This window comes from Polypterus senegalus, chromosome 16 (assembly GCF_016835505.1).
Source record: "Polypterus senegalus isolate Bchr_013 chromosome 16, ASM1683550v1, whole genome shotgun sequence".
NCBI lineage: Eukaryota > Metazoa > Chordata > Cladistia > Polypteriformes > Polypteridae > Polypterus > Polypterus senegalus.
The window spans coordinates 26,455,486-26,472,848 of NC_053169.1; the positions used below are offsets into that span (position 1 = coordinate 26,455,486).

At 37.5% G+C, this 17,363-nt stretch overlaps 1 protein-coding gene across 1 annotated transcript in view; it reads right to left on the bottom strand.

The window, feature by feature from the left end:
- Positions 1 to 17,363, bottom strand: part of smap1 (small ArfGAP 1) — a 167,889-nt gene that overhangs the window by 85,214 nt on the left and 65,312 nt on the right. Inside the window, exon 3 of the mRNA XM_039738283.1 lies at positions 10,988 to 11,073. Within this exon, the coding sequence (XP_039594217.1) occupies positions 10,988 to 11,073 (86 nt within the window). The remainder of the gene's footprint in view (positions 1 to 10,987; positions 11,074 to 17,363) is intronic.

Consider the following 17,363-nt stretch of genomic DNA (forward strand, 5'->3'; position numbering starts at 1 on the left):
TTCCACAACATTTCGATTGGATTAAGGTCAGGACTTTGACTTGGCCATTCCAAAACATTAACTTTATTCTTCTTTAACCATTCTTTGGTAGAATGACTTGTGTGGTATAAAGCATTTCTAATTGTTTGAGCTTTGTGGTGATATTCAAAGAGGAAAGTAATTATAAAAAAATATCTGTAACATAAGTACATCTGCAAAAAAGGAAAAAAAAAACCTATAAAATCACTTGGTTTGCTACATGAGTATTTTCAGACTCCATAAATCTTGCATTATTAAGCAATTGGTGTTCCTGTCCTACTATAAAATAAACACATCATTCTACAAATATTTGACTAAATTATGGCTAAATGTCTGGCAAGTCTGCATATTTCAGTTCTTTGTAGCAACACTGGGAGCAAATTCAGTATATTCATGGTATAAATGAGAAAAATCAAACAAGTTATTGGTTGTAGTGATGGTTTTGTCCTGTACTGGCAGTAATGTACTGGAATTTCAGTTGATCATACTATTTGACATTAACAAGTGAAATACTCAGATTTTAGATGTTTTACCTCACTTCTGGCATTATTTATGTAAGAATTTGTTTTAATATTAAGTGATGCTGTGTCACAAACTGTTCACATTACATTATTGCATTATTACTTTGAACTAAAATATGTACCGTTTTTAAAACTATAAAAAAAGACTATAGATTAAATAGATTAAATTAAAAATGTGCACAAAGCGGCATTAATACGAATAACTTAATTACTATTTCAATCAGTCATAATGTTCTGACAATTCAGTGCTGTTCTTGCAAGACCTTAAATATGGCCTTATTAAATGTTAAGAGCGTTAATCAACAAAACATTTTCCAACAACGATCTTATTAGTGATAGGAAAACTGACTCTCTTACATTATGTGAAACGTGGCTTAGCTCTGAGGGTGTGGCTGTATTAATCGAATCTGCACCTCCATATTACAGCTTTACATATGCGGTTCAATGAGAAAGAAAGGGGGCAGTTTAGCAAATATTTATTTGAGTCATCTAAAGTGTAAAGATGTAAGCTTTGGTATGTTCACATCTTTTGAATATCTTGCTGTTGTTATTCAAGGAGTTTCTCAGTGTCTGGTATTGTCTGTGTATAGACCTCCTAAATATATTGCGTCTTTCTTTGAGGAATTCTCAGACTTTGTTTCAATTATAATAACTAAACATGACAGGTTCCTAATTGTTGGCAACATTAATTTTCATATCGATAATCAATGTGACCCAAAAGCAAAGGAATTTATGAACTCCCTCCACTCTTGACATGAGCCAGCACATTAGTCAGCCAACACACAAAGGGGGGTTGCACGTTGGATTTAGTGATTACTAAAGGATTAAATGTTGATGCAAGGCAGATCGTGGATATCTGTTTATCTGACCACTTTCTCTTACTATTTAAAATATAAATACTGAGATAAAATTAATGAGAAGCATACTGTAAAAAAACACTTCTATGATTCATCTGCAGCTTCAAAGTTTACAAACATTGTAGGGAAAAAGTCAGTTTGTAGTGCTTACTACAACAGTGATAATAATGTAAATAGTAAAGTAGTAAATTGTAACGTAAAAGTGAGATCTGCCATTAACATAGTCGTCCCTGAAAAGACAGTTAAAAATCCTCCAGCAGTGTTGCACAATGGAAGACGCAAAGCTGGTAATCCAAGATTTCTATTCTTTACTATTAATAGTTTGCTAATCCAGGTCAATCAATGGAATGCCTCCAAAACAAACTCCAGTGAAACTTGAGGCTTTAGCTATATTTTTTAATCACAAAATTAATGAAAATAGAAATAATATAGTACAGCCTGCCAATACTAATGCTATTAAACCCCCATAATCCATTTTTAGCTAATTAAATTTTTTCATCAGCATAGATTTACCCAATTTATATAAAATAATTTCTCAATCGACACCCTCCTGCTGCATCCTTGACCCAATACCAGCAAGTTTTTTCAAAGTATGCTAATTGATAGTGTTCTTGACGTAGTAAATTCCTCATTAGAAATGTGGAACTTCCCAGACTGTCTTAAGACTGTTAAACCCCGTTCAAGAAAAGCAATCTCAACTTCTCTGTTTTTGAAAATTTTAGACCTATTTCTAACCTGCCTTTCTTAAGTAAAATTCTAGAAAAGGCAGCCCTTACGCAGCTAAATCTAATTCTCAATCTACATGCTTCAGTTAGGTCAGATTATCTCAGGTTACAACGCAAGTTACCACAGCTATGCTGATGACACACAGCTGTACTTATCTATAGCACCTGATGAGTCCGACTCTTTCGATACACTAACACAATGTCTTTCTGGTATTTCTGAATGGATGAATAGTAATTTTCTCAAACTAAATAAAGAGAAAACTGAAATTTTGGTAATTGGCAATAATGGATTCAGCGAGGTTATCAGAAATAAACTTAATGCACTAGGATTAAAAGTTAAGACGGAAGTAAAAAATTTAGGGGTAACCGTTGACTGTAATCTGAATTTTAAATCGCATATTCATCAGACCACTAGGACAGCATTTTTTCACTTAAGAAACATAGCAAAAGTTAGACCTCTTATATCATTGAAAGATGCTGAGAAATTAATTCACGCTTTTGTTTTCAGTAGACTAGATTACTGTAACGCACTCCTCTCAGGACTACCCAAAAAAGACATAAATCATTTGCAACGAGTGCAGAATGCAGCTGCTAGAATCCTAACTGGGAAAAGAAAATCCGAACACATTTCTCCAGTTTTGATGTCACTACACTGGTTACCTGTGTCATTCAGGATTGACTTTAAAATACTGCTTATGGTTTATAAAGCCTTAAATAATCTCGCTCCATCTTATATATCGGAATGCCTGACACGTTATATTCCAAATCGTAACCTTAGATCTTCAAATGAGTGTCTCCTTAGAATTCCAAAAGCTAAACTTAAAAGAAGTGGTGAGGCGGCCTTCTGCTGTTAAGCACCCAAAATCTGGAATAGCCTGCCAATAGGAATTCGCCAGGCAAATACAGTAGAGCACTTTAAAACACTGCTGAAAACACATTACTTTAACATGGCCTTTTTATAACTTCACTTTAACTTAATACTGATACTCTGTATGTTCAATTCATCATGATAACTATTCATGGTGGCTCTAAAATCCATACTGACCCCTACTCTCTCTTCTGTTTCTTTTTCCGGTTTCTTTGTGGTGGCGGCCTGCGCCACCACCACCTACTCAAAGCATCATGATGCACCAACATTGATGGACTGAAAGCCAGAAGTCTACGTGACCATCATCATCAGGTCCTTCCATGAAAACCCTAAATACAAAGATGACTGTTTCATTTATGTTAGGTAGATTGCCCAGAGGGGACTGGGCGGTCTCTTGGTCTGGAACCCCTACAGATTTTATTTTTTCTCCAACCTTTGGAGTTTTTTTTTTTGTTTTTTCTGTCCACCCTGGCCATCGGACCTTACTCTTATTCTATGTTAATTAATGTTGACTTATGTTTATCTTTTATTGTGTCTTCTATTTCTCTATTTATTTTGTAAAGCACTTTGAGCTACATTTTTTTTGTATGAATATGTGCTATATAAATAAATGTTGATTGATTGATTGAAATGAACTTGAATAAACATTCTGTTCTTGACAAGTTTCAGTCAGGTTTTAGAACAAACAACAGTACAAAAACTGCAGTCATTAAAGTAGTAATTGACTTGCGGGTAAATGCAAACAGTGGCTGTTTATCTGTTCTAATCCTCCTATATCTGAGTGCCGTATTTGACACCACTGATCACAATATTCTTATAAATTTCCTTAGTCAGTGGGTGGGCCTCACTTGCAGTGTCTTAGATTTGTTTGAGACTTACTTAACAGGTAGAAAATTCTTTGTTAGTTGTGGTAATTACACTTCGATACTTATCTATACTAATAAAAGGCAAAGCCCTCACTGACTGACTGACTCACAGACTGACTTATCACTAATTCTCCAACTTCCCGTGTAGGTGGAAGGATGAAATTTGGCAGGCTCATTCCTTGCAGCTTACTTACAAAAGTTTGACAGGTTTCATTTCGAAATTCTACACGTAACGGTCATAACTGGAACCTACTTACGTCCATTTATACGGCCATGGCCTGCAGCTTGGTCAGTGTGAGGCGGAGTTGCGTCCTGCATCATCACGCCTCCCACTTAATTGAGTGCCTGCCCATATAAGACCGTCCATCAGCAGCAATCCAATAGACACGCTGCCGCTAAATATTCGCAGGTGAAGGACTGTGCTTATGCAAACAAAGACGCTGCTCCTGGCATTTGTCATGCCTACGACGAAGACGATATTCGTGAGATACAAGTTTAATGAGAAGACGCAGAGCATATACGAGACTTTTGATCACTTTGTAACCGAGTTAAAATTTCTGTAAAAGAGTTAAAATTGCTGGTGAAGTACTGTGCTTATGCAAATGAATAGGAAAGCAAGGTGTAAAGCTTAACTTTAAATTAAGTTCATAGACACGCTGCCGCTGGCCGCTGAGAGACTGTGTTTGTGGATGGATGGACAGTTAAGGCGGGTGGGGGAGTCACGTCATTTTATTCACTTCATTTCGCTCCGAGGTCAGCTCTGCAGTTAACGCGGTCTTGCAGAAACAACTTTGTGATGCTGCCGCAAAATACATGTACTCACAGAAAAATCCACAGGTTAATAGACACGCTGTCACTAGACTTTCTCCACATTCTGAATCTTCCAGGCACTCCTGAGCATTATCTAATTTTGAGGTTTGGGACACTAATAATGTTACTGAAAAACTTACAACCACCGAAACTTTGTAACGGCACGAGACTTCAGGTCACGTGTCTGCAAAAGATCCTAATTGAGGCAACTATTTTTACTGGCAGTTGCTCAGGAGAGAGAGTTTTTATTCCTCGCATCCCCGTTATACCCTCTGATCTCCCATTTCAATTCAAATGCCTCCAATTTCCAGTAAGGCTCTACTTCACGATGACAATTAATGAGTCTCAAGGACAGTCCCTACAAAAAGGTTGCCATTGATTTCAAGCAAGATTGATTTTCACATGGCCAACTATACGTTGCATGCTCAAGAGTAAGCTCGCACAGCTTGGTCATATTACAACCACAGTGCTGAACTGACAACGTGTTATACAAAGAGATCCTTAACAAATAATTATTGGTACATTTTCCCTCAGTTTAAAAAGGTTTACTTTTCTTCTTAATAAAAATTTAAAAGCAGTACTTTGCCGCTGCAAAGCGCGGGTATTTTGCTAGTATTCTATATAGTGTTCCACAAGGATCTGTCCAGGGTCCACTGCTCTTTTCGATCTACATGCTTCCATTAGGTCAGATTATCTCAAGAAATAACGTGAGCTACCACAGCTATGCTGACAACACACAATTGTATTTATTAATATCGCCTGATGACTCCGACTCTCTTGGTTCACTCAAATTAAATAAGGAGAAAACAGAAATCTTAGGAATTGGGAAAAATGAATATAATGACGGTATCTATAATAATAAAAGGCAAAGCCCTCACGGACTGGACTGGACTGGACTGACTGACTCATCACTAATTCTCCAACTTCCTGTGTAGGTAGAAGGCTGAAATTTGGCAGGCTCATTCCTTACAGCTTACTTACAAAAGTTAAGTAGGTTAAATTCTATGCATAACGGTCATAACTGAATCCTACTTACATACATATATACGGCCATAGCCTGCAGCTTGGTCGCCGTGTGAGGCGGAGTTGCATCCCCCATCACCATGCCTCCCACGTAATTGATTGCCTGCCCATATAAGGCCGTCCGTCAACAGCAATCCAATAGACACGCTGACACTAAATATTCGCTGGTGAAGGACTGTGCTTATGCAAACGAAGATGAGATGGTCAGGGATAGACTAGTGTTTGGCACAAAATCAGTGAAAGTGCAAGAGAAACTTGGCTAACATTAAATAAAGCCGTGGACATCGCAAGATCGCACGAGATAGCACAAGCACAGGTTAGAACATTTGATGCATGTACTCCGAGCGGCTCACGTGAACTGACTGCGAACGCAGTACGCAGACAACAACCAAGAGCTCCCAAGAGCACTGAACAAAAAATGCATTACACAATTGAGACGGCAGCAAAAGAATATGAAGCAAGTTACGCATACAAGCATATTCATAAGTGCAGCTACTGCGGAAACAAAGCACACGGTGGAAAAAGTCAATGTCCAGCTAAAGGAAGACAGTGTAAAAAATGTGCTAAATTGAACCACTTTGCTATAGTTTGCAGGACTGGAAAAAGTAAACACTGCATGCAGTGTGTGATGTCTCATATAAAGAGGAAGACGAGCTGTTTATTGATGCAGTAAGAGAGGAACAACCCTCTGACGCTGAACAAGCCTTTGTAGACATATCAATAGGAAAGCAAGGTGTAAATCTTAAGTTTAAATTACGTTCATAGACACACTGCCGCTAAATATTCGCAGGCAAATCCACAACTTAATACCAGGAATGCCTGTTAAACATCTTAGATTCACGAGTACCGATTTGGGTAGTGAACACTTCGATGAATGAAACCTGTCATCTTTACAACGGTTGACAACGAAGAGGAGATGGCCAGGGATAGACTAGACAAACACGGAATGTAACTTGAACACAACACATCCTCCAAATACGAACCTGATTGAAAGAAAGCCAGTTAGAAATACACTTGATCCATTAGGCTCAAAAGTCGAGACAGTGGTGGAGAATTTAGGGGTAATTATTGACTCTGACCTACGTTTTAAATCACATATTAATCAGATTACAAGGACAGCATTTTTTCACTTAAAAAATATAGCAAAAGTTAGATACTTTATAACTTTGCAAAATGTTGAAAAATTAGTTCACATTTTTGTTTTTAGTCAACTAGATCACTGTAACACACTCCTATCAGGATTACCAAAAAAAATAACATCAATCAATTGCAACTAGTGCAGAATGCAGCTGCCAGAATATTAACTAGGAAAAGAAAATCCTGAGCACATCTCTCCAGTTTTGATGTCATTATACTGGTTACTCATGCAATTTAGAATTGACTTTAAAATACTACTTATGGTTTGCAAAGCCTTAAATAATCTCACCCCATCCTATATTTCAGAATCCCTTTCACCTATATTCCAAATCGTAACCTTAGATCTTCAAATGAGTGTATGCTTATAATTTTAAAAGCTAAACTTAAAAGTGGTGAGGCAGCCTTCCGCTGTTATGCACCTTAAATCTGAAATAGCTTATCGATTGAAATTCACCAGGCTAATACAGTAAAGCACTTTTTAAAAAACTGCTAAAAACCTATTATTTTAACAAAGCTTTCTCATACCTTCATTTTAGTGTAACCCTGATATTCTGTATATGCATTTATTTATCATGGCTCTGCAATCCATACTAACCCCTACTATTTCTGCTGTTCTTTTTCTGGTTTTCTGTGGTGGCCTACATTGATGGACTGAAGGTCGGATGTCCACATGATCATCATCATCATCTAATTCTTCCACGTGAAGACTGGGCGGTTTCATGGCCTTGGAACTCCTGCAGATTTTGTTTTTATTTTTCTTTCTAGCCCCTGGAATCTTTTTCTTCTTGTTTCTGTCCTCCTGGCCAATGAACCTTACTTTATTCTTTGTTACTTAGTATTGCCTAATCTTATTTTTATATTTTTCTTTTTTCTTTCTTCATCTTAAGCACTTTGAGCTACATCATTTGTATGAAAACGCGCTAAAGTCGTGGCCAAAGGTTTTGAGAATGACACAAGTATTGGTTTTCACAAAATTTCCTTCTTCTGTTTTTTTTCCAAGTTTGCCCCTGCATGCTCAGAATGGCACTTTTCATTATCATAAAGTGGAAGCTTACAAGTAACAAACTTATTTCCAGAATGTGAAAATATATTATATCATGAGGGTAGTACCCAGATCTTTTCAACAGTAAGAAAAGGTTGACAAAATAACTGCATCTTTCTGCTGGTTTATTAATAAACAAAAAAAGATAATCTATTAACATGTATACACTGGACATAGCAGACACAGCAGTGTCTAACAGCAAATGATGGGTACTGTAATGTAGTCAGTAAAGGAAAAAAAACAGATAAACTAAACTGGCTCTGAAGCCTGGTATACCTATATTTACATTATAAATTGGATGGTTGTTCTTGCCTAGTTAAGCCACTGCCACACTGTTTCAAAATTGCCCATTTCTTCATACAAAGGTTGATGGGCATAATTAAAATTATTAAGTGACCCACACTACAGCAGCCAAGAAGAATAACTGCTCTATAAGCAATGATACTGCAGGACTGTGCATTTAGATTCCCACCATGATTAAGATTTATCAGTCAACGACTGAAAGTTTTGTGTATGAACAAAACATTCTTCCATGGTCCAATTTACAGGCATAGGTATATTAGCAGTTCATGCTCAACATTCAGCTGGTTGCATCTTCTTGGTGAAATATCTTTTCTAAACAGTCGGTGACTGTCCTTCTGGATGGAGTATGGTACGTTTGCTTATAATGAATTATCTGCTTTTGTTTTTCAGCACATTGAAAATAGATAGAAAAAGTAATCATCCTTTTGAATTTAGTCCTCATAAATCATACTACATTTGGCATATTTCATTTTAATCAAAAGTGTCTAGACAAATGTGTAGATTAACTCTTTTGAGGCGGTTTTAAAAAAAAACTCACTTTTGTCTGAAATATACAAATGTGCTATACACTCTAAACATGATAATTTTGAACTGTACGCTATTGATAAAGCACTCAATTGCATACATTAGTAGGTCATAATGTTTGCAACATGTGCTGTGAAGGTGACAATGTTTTTTCTGCATTTTGCTACAAAGTAAAGGACATATTCTGGCTTCTATTTCTTGTTTTGACAGGTGTCTAGAAAATGAGTTAGCCTGCTTGGCGAGTGAGGGTGATGGCCAGTATTTGATAGTAAATGCCTGGAATTCGTAATTCTTAGTTTATTTTGAGATCTCTGCTGCCATCTACTATCTAAAACCATTAATTCACTGTAGATGACATTTGTCAAGGTTTAAAAAAAGTTTCAACCTCATACCATTTCATGTCCCAAGAGCCAGCTTCTGTAGCCGAGGATCGGACCGCCAAGGCCACCATTCAACTCACACTGCACCCGACCTCCTTGACCCCTCCCATAGGTGGTGAGCCCATGGGAAGGGGGACCCACATTGTCTCCTCAGGCTGTGCCCGGCCAAGCCCCATGGGTGCAGGCCCAACCACCAGGCACTCACCATTGAGCCCCACCTCCAGGCCTGGCTCCAGAGGGTGGCCCCAGTGACCTACGTCCGGGCGAGGGGAAACGCCATCCAAATTTTTTATTCTTCAAAGGAGGTTTCCCTTAAAGATAGGGTGAGAAGCTCAGTCATCCGGGAGGGGCTCAGAGGAGTCAGAGGAGGTGGCTCAGGCATCTGATCAGGATGCCTCCTGGACGCCTCCCTAGTGAGGTGTTCTGGGCACGTCTAACCGGGAGGAGGCCCCGGGAAAGACCCAGGACACGCTGGAGGGACTATGTCTCTCGGCTGGCCTGGGAACGCCTCGGGATTCCCCCGGAAGAACTAAAAGAAGTGGCCGGGGAGAGGGAAGTCTGGGCATCTCTGCTCAAGCTGATGCCCCTACTATGGCGTTATTTCAGTGCCACTATTCTGAGCGCACGTAAAAAGATTGGCGCGTAAAAAGATTGCAAGTGCAAGTGTTGCATTTTGAAGAGAAATTTATTTTGAGCGTACAAAAGCTGAATTTGAGTGAACAAAATTCATTGCTGCGTGCAAAAAATGTATTTCAGTGTTTGCGCTTATCCATATACACACACACAATAGCACCCCTCTCGCTCAGTTTTTCATTTGCGCTTGCTGCAATGTGTTGCTAGCGCTCACAACATTCTCTGCTGCAAGCGCTCAACTCTCTGTACACCGTTATAAGTGTGCCACAAAACCAACCAATCACAGACTTGGTTTCAAAAATTCTGATTGGCTCTTACGGTCTCCAATCAGCTCGCTAGCTGCTGCATTCCGGAAACAGTCCGAAATGTAGCTAAATCCAGCTAAAGTCAATTAAACCCCAATTTTAAAATAAAATAATTAAAGATATTATCCGCAAATTGGGGTTTAATTGACTTTAGCTGGATTTAGCTACATTTCGGACTGTTTCCGGAATGCAGCAGCTAGCGAGCTGATTGGAGACTGCAAGAGCCAATCAGAATTTTTGAAACCAAGTCTGTGATTGGTTGGTTTTGTGGCACACTTATAACGGTGTACAGAGAGTTGAGCGCTTGCAGCAGAGAATGTTGTGAGCTAGCAACACATTGCAACAAGCGTTTAAAATGAAAAAACTGAGCGAGAGGGGGTGCTATTGTGTGTGTGTATATGGATAAGCGCAAACACTGAAATACATTTTTTGCACGCAGCAATTAATTTTGTTCACTCAAATTCAGCTTTTGTACGCTCAAAATAAATTTCTCTTCAAAATGCAACACTTGCACTTGCAATCTTTTTTACGCGCCAATATTTTTTACGTGTGCTCAGAATAGTGGCACTGAAATAACGCCATACCCTACGACCCGATGTCAGATAAGCGGAAGAGGATGGAAAGGTGGATGGACCATTTCATGTTGACTTTTGTTGATACACACCTTGCCCTCTTGGGTCTGTTTATTTGAATCATAAAATAGGCCTATCAAGTATTTTAAAGTAGCAAAGAACTTAGTGATCAAATGTTTGACAGGATTAAAAATAACTTGTAGAAACCAAAGCTTTCACACTGTCAAAATTAAAATACCAAACAAATGTACAATAAAAACACCAATCAATTTTTAACATAATAAAACAAAATCAGTCATGCGTTTAAATAAAACAGTAGATACTTTCTACCATGACTGTAAAATGCTGTAAACCAAATAAGTAAAGTCAAAGATTGGCTTAAAAGAATAGACCAAAGGATACTGGTCTGTCTGGGGTCTTCTAAAGTTTTCAGGAAGGTTGGCTTCATAAAGCTTTCTTGCCTTGGTGTTTCCCATGTCTTGCATGCTCTAGTAAAATAGAGATTTGATAAATCAGTAATAAAACAGGAAAAAGAAATATATAAATGTTTAATGCATACAAGTCATACTTCAATCACTTGCATAAGTCATATTATCAGAAGATGTATGAAACCATTCTTCTCAACAGGTATGAATTAAAGAGACAAAATTGTTTTATTCATTGGGTGAATGTCAGTGTACACAAATATTTTTGAGGAAAAATGTTAATGATCTATAAAAATGTAGGCACAAACTGAAACAAAGCAAACACAACCCTTTGTTCACATGCATCAAACTCAATCAAGAAAAAACATAATTTTTACTTTATCCTATGTGAATTAAAGAGGTTCACTTTTACAAAATGACTGATGATGCACATTTATTCATGTATTCTATTCAAAATGTTTTACTGACAGTAGGCTAATAGTAGGTCCACACTATGCAATGATAGCCAGAGCTGTAAGCTCCAGAGTAGTTTTTTAAACTGGCACAAAACTGCGAGGAAGTCAATGAAGGTTGTAATGTCTCCCTAGGTATGAGATACATTTCAATCCAATCAGAGTAGCTGATAGGCTGCCCAATGGTAGGTAGTGTTGGCTTGAGTTTACCAAGTGCAAGAGGTCTCATGAGCATTCTCTGCATTATAGTTTCCACTGACCCATCTAGAAGCGAGCACATCTTTTATGACTTTGCTTGCATGACAACAAAATGATCCTGGTCAAGTTCTGTATGATATTTCTTCCAAAAAAAAAAACCCATGCCAAGGTCTTTAAAGATAAAATACTGGAAAACATTGACCAGCAAGTACCTCCTTGAAGCATTATATGATAGTACTCTCAGCAGATTAGCATAAGTAATAAAGTCAACTAGTTATAATATTCAAGCAAATATCTATAACAAACTTAGGATTTAGCCTTCTATAAAAAGAGATCTAGCAAAATACCACATCATTCCTCAGTGTCCCAGATCAGCCTTGGTGTCTGCATTAAATAGTACATTCAAAATTATTGCTGGCTGAATAGGAAGATGGACAGTAACCTGGGATTCCCCATAAATTAATGAAGGTGGTGGACAAAAATCATTTGAAGCACAAATTTGAAAAATATCCAGAATACCTTTAAAACAAGCAATTTTGATAATATTTAATCCAAACAATATACCAGGTAACACTTATTTTCACAAAGAATAAAGATATCTTGAGTCTACATCTACTCAAAACTGAATAACAAGGTTATGTTAATGGGGAAAGTTTTGGCTAAAAGACTACTGAAAGCGTGCCCTTTGACAATATCACAAGATAAAACTTCAACATAATATACTGGATCGTTACTGGCGCTTCCAGAGGTCTTAGCACTGGTCACAGAAAAAGCTTTTAATAGAGGTAAGTGTGGATATCTGTTATTTGTACTACATAGAGTGGGACATACAGTATATAGCCCCAAAATATATGCTTGAGTGAAACTAATATATTCTAGCCCAAAAGCCTCAGTTCGTATAAACAATATAAATTACTTCATACTAGAATGCAGCTCTAGGAAGGTTGACAATTGAACTAATATTTTCACCAACAGCTACTGAATTGGATCTTTGTATATAGACAGAGATAAAGTGGATCATAAAGGGAAGAATGTTAACAAAAGCTATGTCTATATAAGGACAACATGGTTTCATCAATGAAACTTGTAATAAATCTACTGTACTTGACCAGTTTCATAGGGTCTCTGGGTGCAACTGTATACAACTACTGTTACTAGTGAATTGTACTGCACATCACACTAAACTACTGTAGATACAAATATAAATTTGTTAATTTAGAAAAAAAAAGGCCATGTACTAAAAGGGTTTAAAAGGCAAAAGGTGGGATGGTATTACAAAACATCCAGTTTTACTAGTGAGTCATGAACACAAGTATTCTTATTTTGAGAATATGGAAGGAATCAGCAGACAATAAAACCAGCTTGTTCAGCCATGGAAAGAAAACCTTTTTAAATTCCACTGTATGCTTAAATGCACCGTATGTATAGTCTGTGCTCCAGTCACTACAAATAATCACCAATTTACTAGTCTCCTGTTGGTACATCGTTTTCTCAAAATATGGTACCAATAAAGAGAAAAACTTTAAGGCAAAGAAACTATTTTCATTTGTTAAAGTGCATATTAATCATATATTCCAGGACAATATAACCTACAAAATATTTCATTTACAGAATTTATGTACCTGGAACAACAATAGACTTTTTTCACTTAAATAATGACAGGATAACACAATCCCTATAAATTATTAATAATATTACTGTACTGATAACTAAATACATACAGTGCATCCGGAAAGTATTCACAGCGCATCACGTTTTCCACATTTTGTTATGTTACAGCCTTATTCCAAAATGGATTAAATTCATTTTTTTACTAAGAATTCTAAACACAACACCCCATAATGACAACGTGAAAAAAGTTAACTTGGTTTTTCCAAATTTATTAAAAATAAAAAATAACTGAGAAATCACATGTACATAAGTATTAACAGCCTTTGCTCAATACTTTGTCGATGCACCTTTGGCAGCAATTACAGCCTCAAGTCTTTTTGAATATGATGCCACAAGCTTGGCACACCTATCCTTGGCCAGTTTCGTTCATTCCTCTTTGCAGCACCTCTCAAGCTCCATCAGGTTGGATTGGAAGCGTCGGTGCACAGCCATTTTAAGATCTCTCCAGAGATGTTCAATCGGATTCAAGTCTGGGCTCTGGCTGGGCCACTCAAGGACATTCACAGAGTTGTCCTGAAGCCACTCCTTTGATACCTTGGCTGTGTGCTTAGGGTCGTTGTCCTGCTGAAAGATGAACCGTTGCCCCAGTCTGAGGTCAAGAGCGCTCTGGAGCAGGTTTTTATCCAGGATGTCTCTGTACATTGCTGCAGTCATCTTTCCTTTTATCCTGACTAGTCTCCTAGTTCCTGCCACTAAAAAACATCCCCACAGCATGATGCTGCCACCACCATGCTTCACTGTAGGGATGGTGTTGGCCTGGTCATGAGCGGTGCCTGGTTTAATCTCAATTTTTTTATTTTTAATAAATTTGCAAAAATCTCAAGTAAACTTTTTTCAAACTGTCATTAAGGCGTGTTGTGTGTAGAATTCTGAGGAAAAAATACTTTAATCCATTCTGGAATAAGGCTGTAACATAACAAAATGTGAAAAAAGTGATGCGCTGTGAATACTTTCCGGATGCACTGTAGGACAGTCAATATTGGACTGATACACAATTTTAAAACACCAAATCTTTGTTACCGCTTATCTCTCAAGCCCTTAACTGACTACAAAAACACTTTGATTCAAAAAATGTGCTGCTTTGTTACACAGCTGGCTAATGCACAAATTGCTGCAAACAAGGATAATATACCATCATCAACACAACAGTCTATAACTATTGAATGGGTCAATGTTGCAGCCACTGAAAAATGAAAATTTAGATTGAAACAGAAATGCACGCAGACAAAATACCTCAAATGGATTGCAAAGCTGTGTAAGTTTTGTCTTACAGTAGTGTCATAGCTCTCCATGACTGAGTTCAAGTAAACACCACTGTTTGTGCCTACTCAGTTTAAATCAAAATACTTTTTAATCAATCCTTATACAAATATTTAAGATGAATCACATTGATAAAAGCATTTTTTTTTTCTAAAAAAAAAAAATCACAATTGCTTAAAATTTCAAAATTAGAAGCTGCAGCTCAAACAATTAAACACACTAAATACTTTAAAGTGTAAGCCAGCACCGCCTGCCATGTGCAAAAAAGAGAGTTCACTTAGGCAGCATAAAAACACAAAGAGGTTGCCAGCTGCTATTAAGGTTTATCTTGGAAAAATATGATTCATAGATTCATTTAGGGAAAAACCTCAATAAATTAATTAAGTTGAAGAGTAGTGGAGCAATCAGTAACATTTTGACCAGGACCCAATATTTAAAGAGATTAAACTTGTAATGGATTAGTAATGCCTAGGAACCTATTTTTTCTCTTGAATTATACATTTCTCTAGGTCTATGTATTCAAGCTGTATACATTAGTTTTTCCATGGATATCGCTGTACACACTAACAGTGGAAGAATTAATTAACCAATAGCACAGGAACATGAGTAATTAAGCATCCATCAATTTACTTGCATTAAGGGCAAATGGTAAAAAAATAAATGTAAGCTAAATGTCAAGAAGTACATTAACAAAAACTAAAATCTGCATGTAAGCACAACGAAAGTCAAAGTATTTTGCTTAGAGATCAACTTAAATCTGCATTTAAAAAAATATGACACCTTTAATTAAAAACAGGAAACAGCAGTAGGTTAATTTGAGATCTGAGAAAATGAATAAATGTGTTGATTAAACATTGTATTTGTAACATTATGATGCAAAAGCAATTTAAATAGCAGCATACCTTACAAAAGAAAAAATTTGCCTCCATTTGGAATTCCCAGACACAAAATATATTGTATTGTTTTCGTAAATATGTATGCATTTTGCAAGGATTCACCATTCTAAGTAATTTTGTAGCCACAGCAAAAAACATTATAGTATGCTTAATGTGTAATACTCATGTTATAAGGCTGATGTGGTATTTAGGGGCCTTGGGGAGTAATTACTGATCTTGTTTATGTGCAACAAGATTATTGAGGCTTTAAGACAAAAGATAAACAGAACATCTACAAGCAGCTTTTGTATGGAGAGACTGTACACTTTTGTCATTAGCAGTATCATTTCAGTTTCAATTTCAACTCAACTCAACTCAACTGTTACTTTCATTCAAATACAGAGTATAGTGTTGAACTAAATTTCATTCCTTACATTCCCAGATGCATAGGCAACACAACATACATTTAACATACACCATAACATTACCTAAACAAGTTCAACAATACAATGTAACAAAACAAACAACAAGATTATGAAGCTCAAACATGCTCAATATCCAAAGTAACGTGCAGAGTGTAGAGTGATAGTATAACTGGGGGAAATGTTATGGGTATATGGTACTGGGTGTCATGTATGAGATCAGAGGTCTGACAGCTTGGGGAAAGAAGTTGTTATAGGAGCAGGCTGTGCTGGTCCTAATGCAGTAGTATCTTCTACCTGATGGCAGAAGCTCAAACAGTATGTGTGTTGAGTGAGAGACGTCTTTCACAATGGGGGAGGCTCTATGCAAACAGCGTGTCTGCAAAAATGTCCTGGATCAAGGTGAGGGAGAACCCTATGATTCTCTCAGCTATCCTCAGTACATGTCTACACTAATGGTCTTTCCTGTTCCCAATCCACACAGTGATGCAGTATGTCAGGATGCTCTCCACAATTCCTTTTTAAAAGGTAGTTAAGAATGGGTTGTGGCAGCCAATTCCCTTCAGTTTCCACGAAAATAAAGGCGTCGTTATGCCTTCCTGATAACAGGAGAGGTCATCAGAAATATAAACACCCAGAAAATTGTTGCTAGTGATTCTCCACAGCAGACCCTTTGATGAGCAGTGGGGTATAATCAGCCAACGTTCTCCTGAAATTGACAAGCATCTCTTTTGTCTTATCAGCATTTAAATGAGACAGATTATTTTCACTACACCACCTCATTAGATGTTCAACCTCCTCTCTGTAGGATGGCCATCATCATCATTGCTGATAATGCCCACTATGGTTGTATCATCCCCAAACTTGATGATGACATTGGATTCAGACTTGGAGGTGCAGTCATGAGTGAGCAGCATGAACAATAGTGATCTCAGCATGTAGCCTTAAGGGGCACCTGTGCTCAGCCTAATAGTGTTGAATGTTCTGCTGCCCATGCACATTGACTGTGGCTTCTCTGTCAAAAAGTCTAGAATACAATTACACCATGGAACATTGAGGCCGAGCAGAGACAGCTTGCTCACCAACTGCTGCAGAATGATTGTGTTGAATGGCAAGATAAAAATTAACATATAGCATGCTGACATAAGTATCCCTGGTGTTCAGGTGAGATAGTGCAGTGTGCAAGGTATAGAAGATTGTGCCATCAGTGGAGCAGTTTGGAAGGTAAGCAAACTGCAGTGGGACCACTGAAGTGAGGAGGACAGAGTTGATGTGTCTTGTTACCAACTGCCTGAAGCACTTCATCATGATCGAAGTCAAAGCTACAGGGCAGTAGTCATTAAGACCTGTCTCTGTTGACTTCTTCTGCACTGGAATAATAATGGTCTTTTTAGAGCTCGTGGGGACCTGTGACAGTTGGGTCCAGCTCCTTGCTTCCTCTTCTCATTTGGGAGCCTCTTGAACCCGACATCACA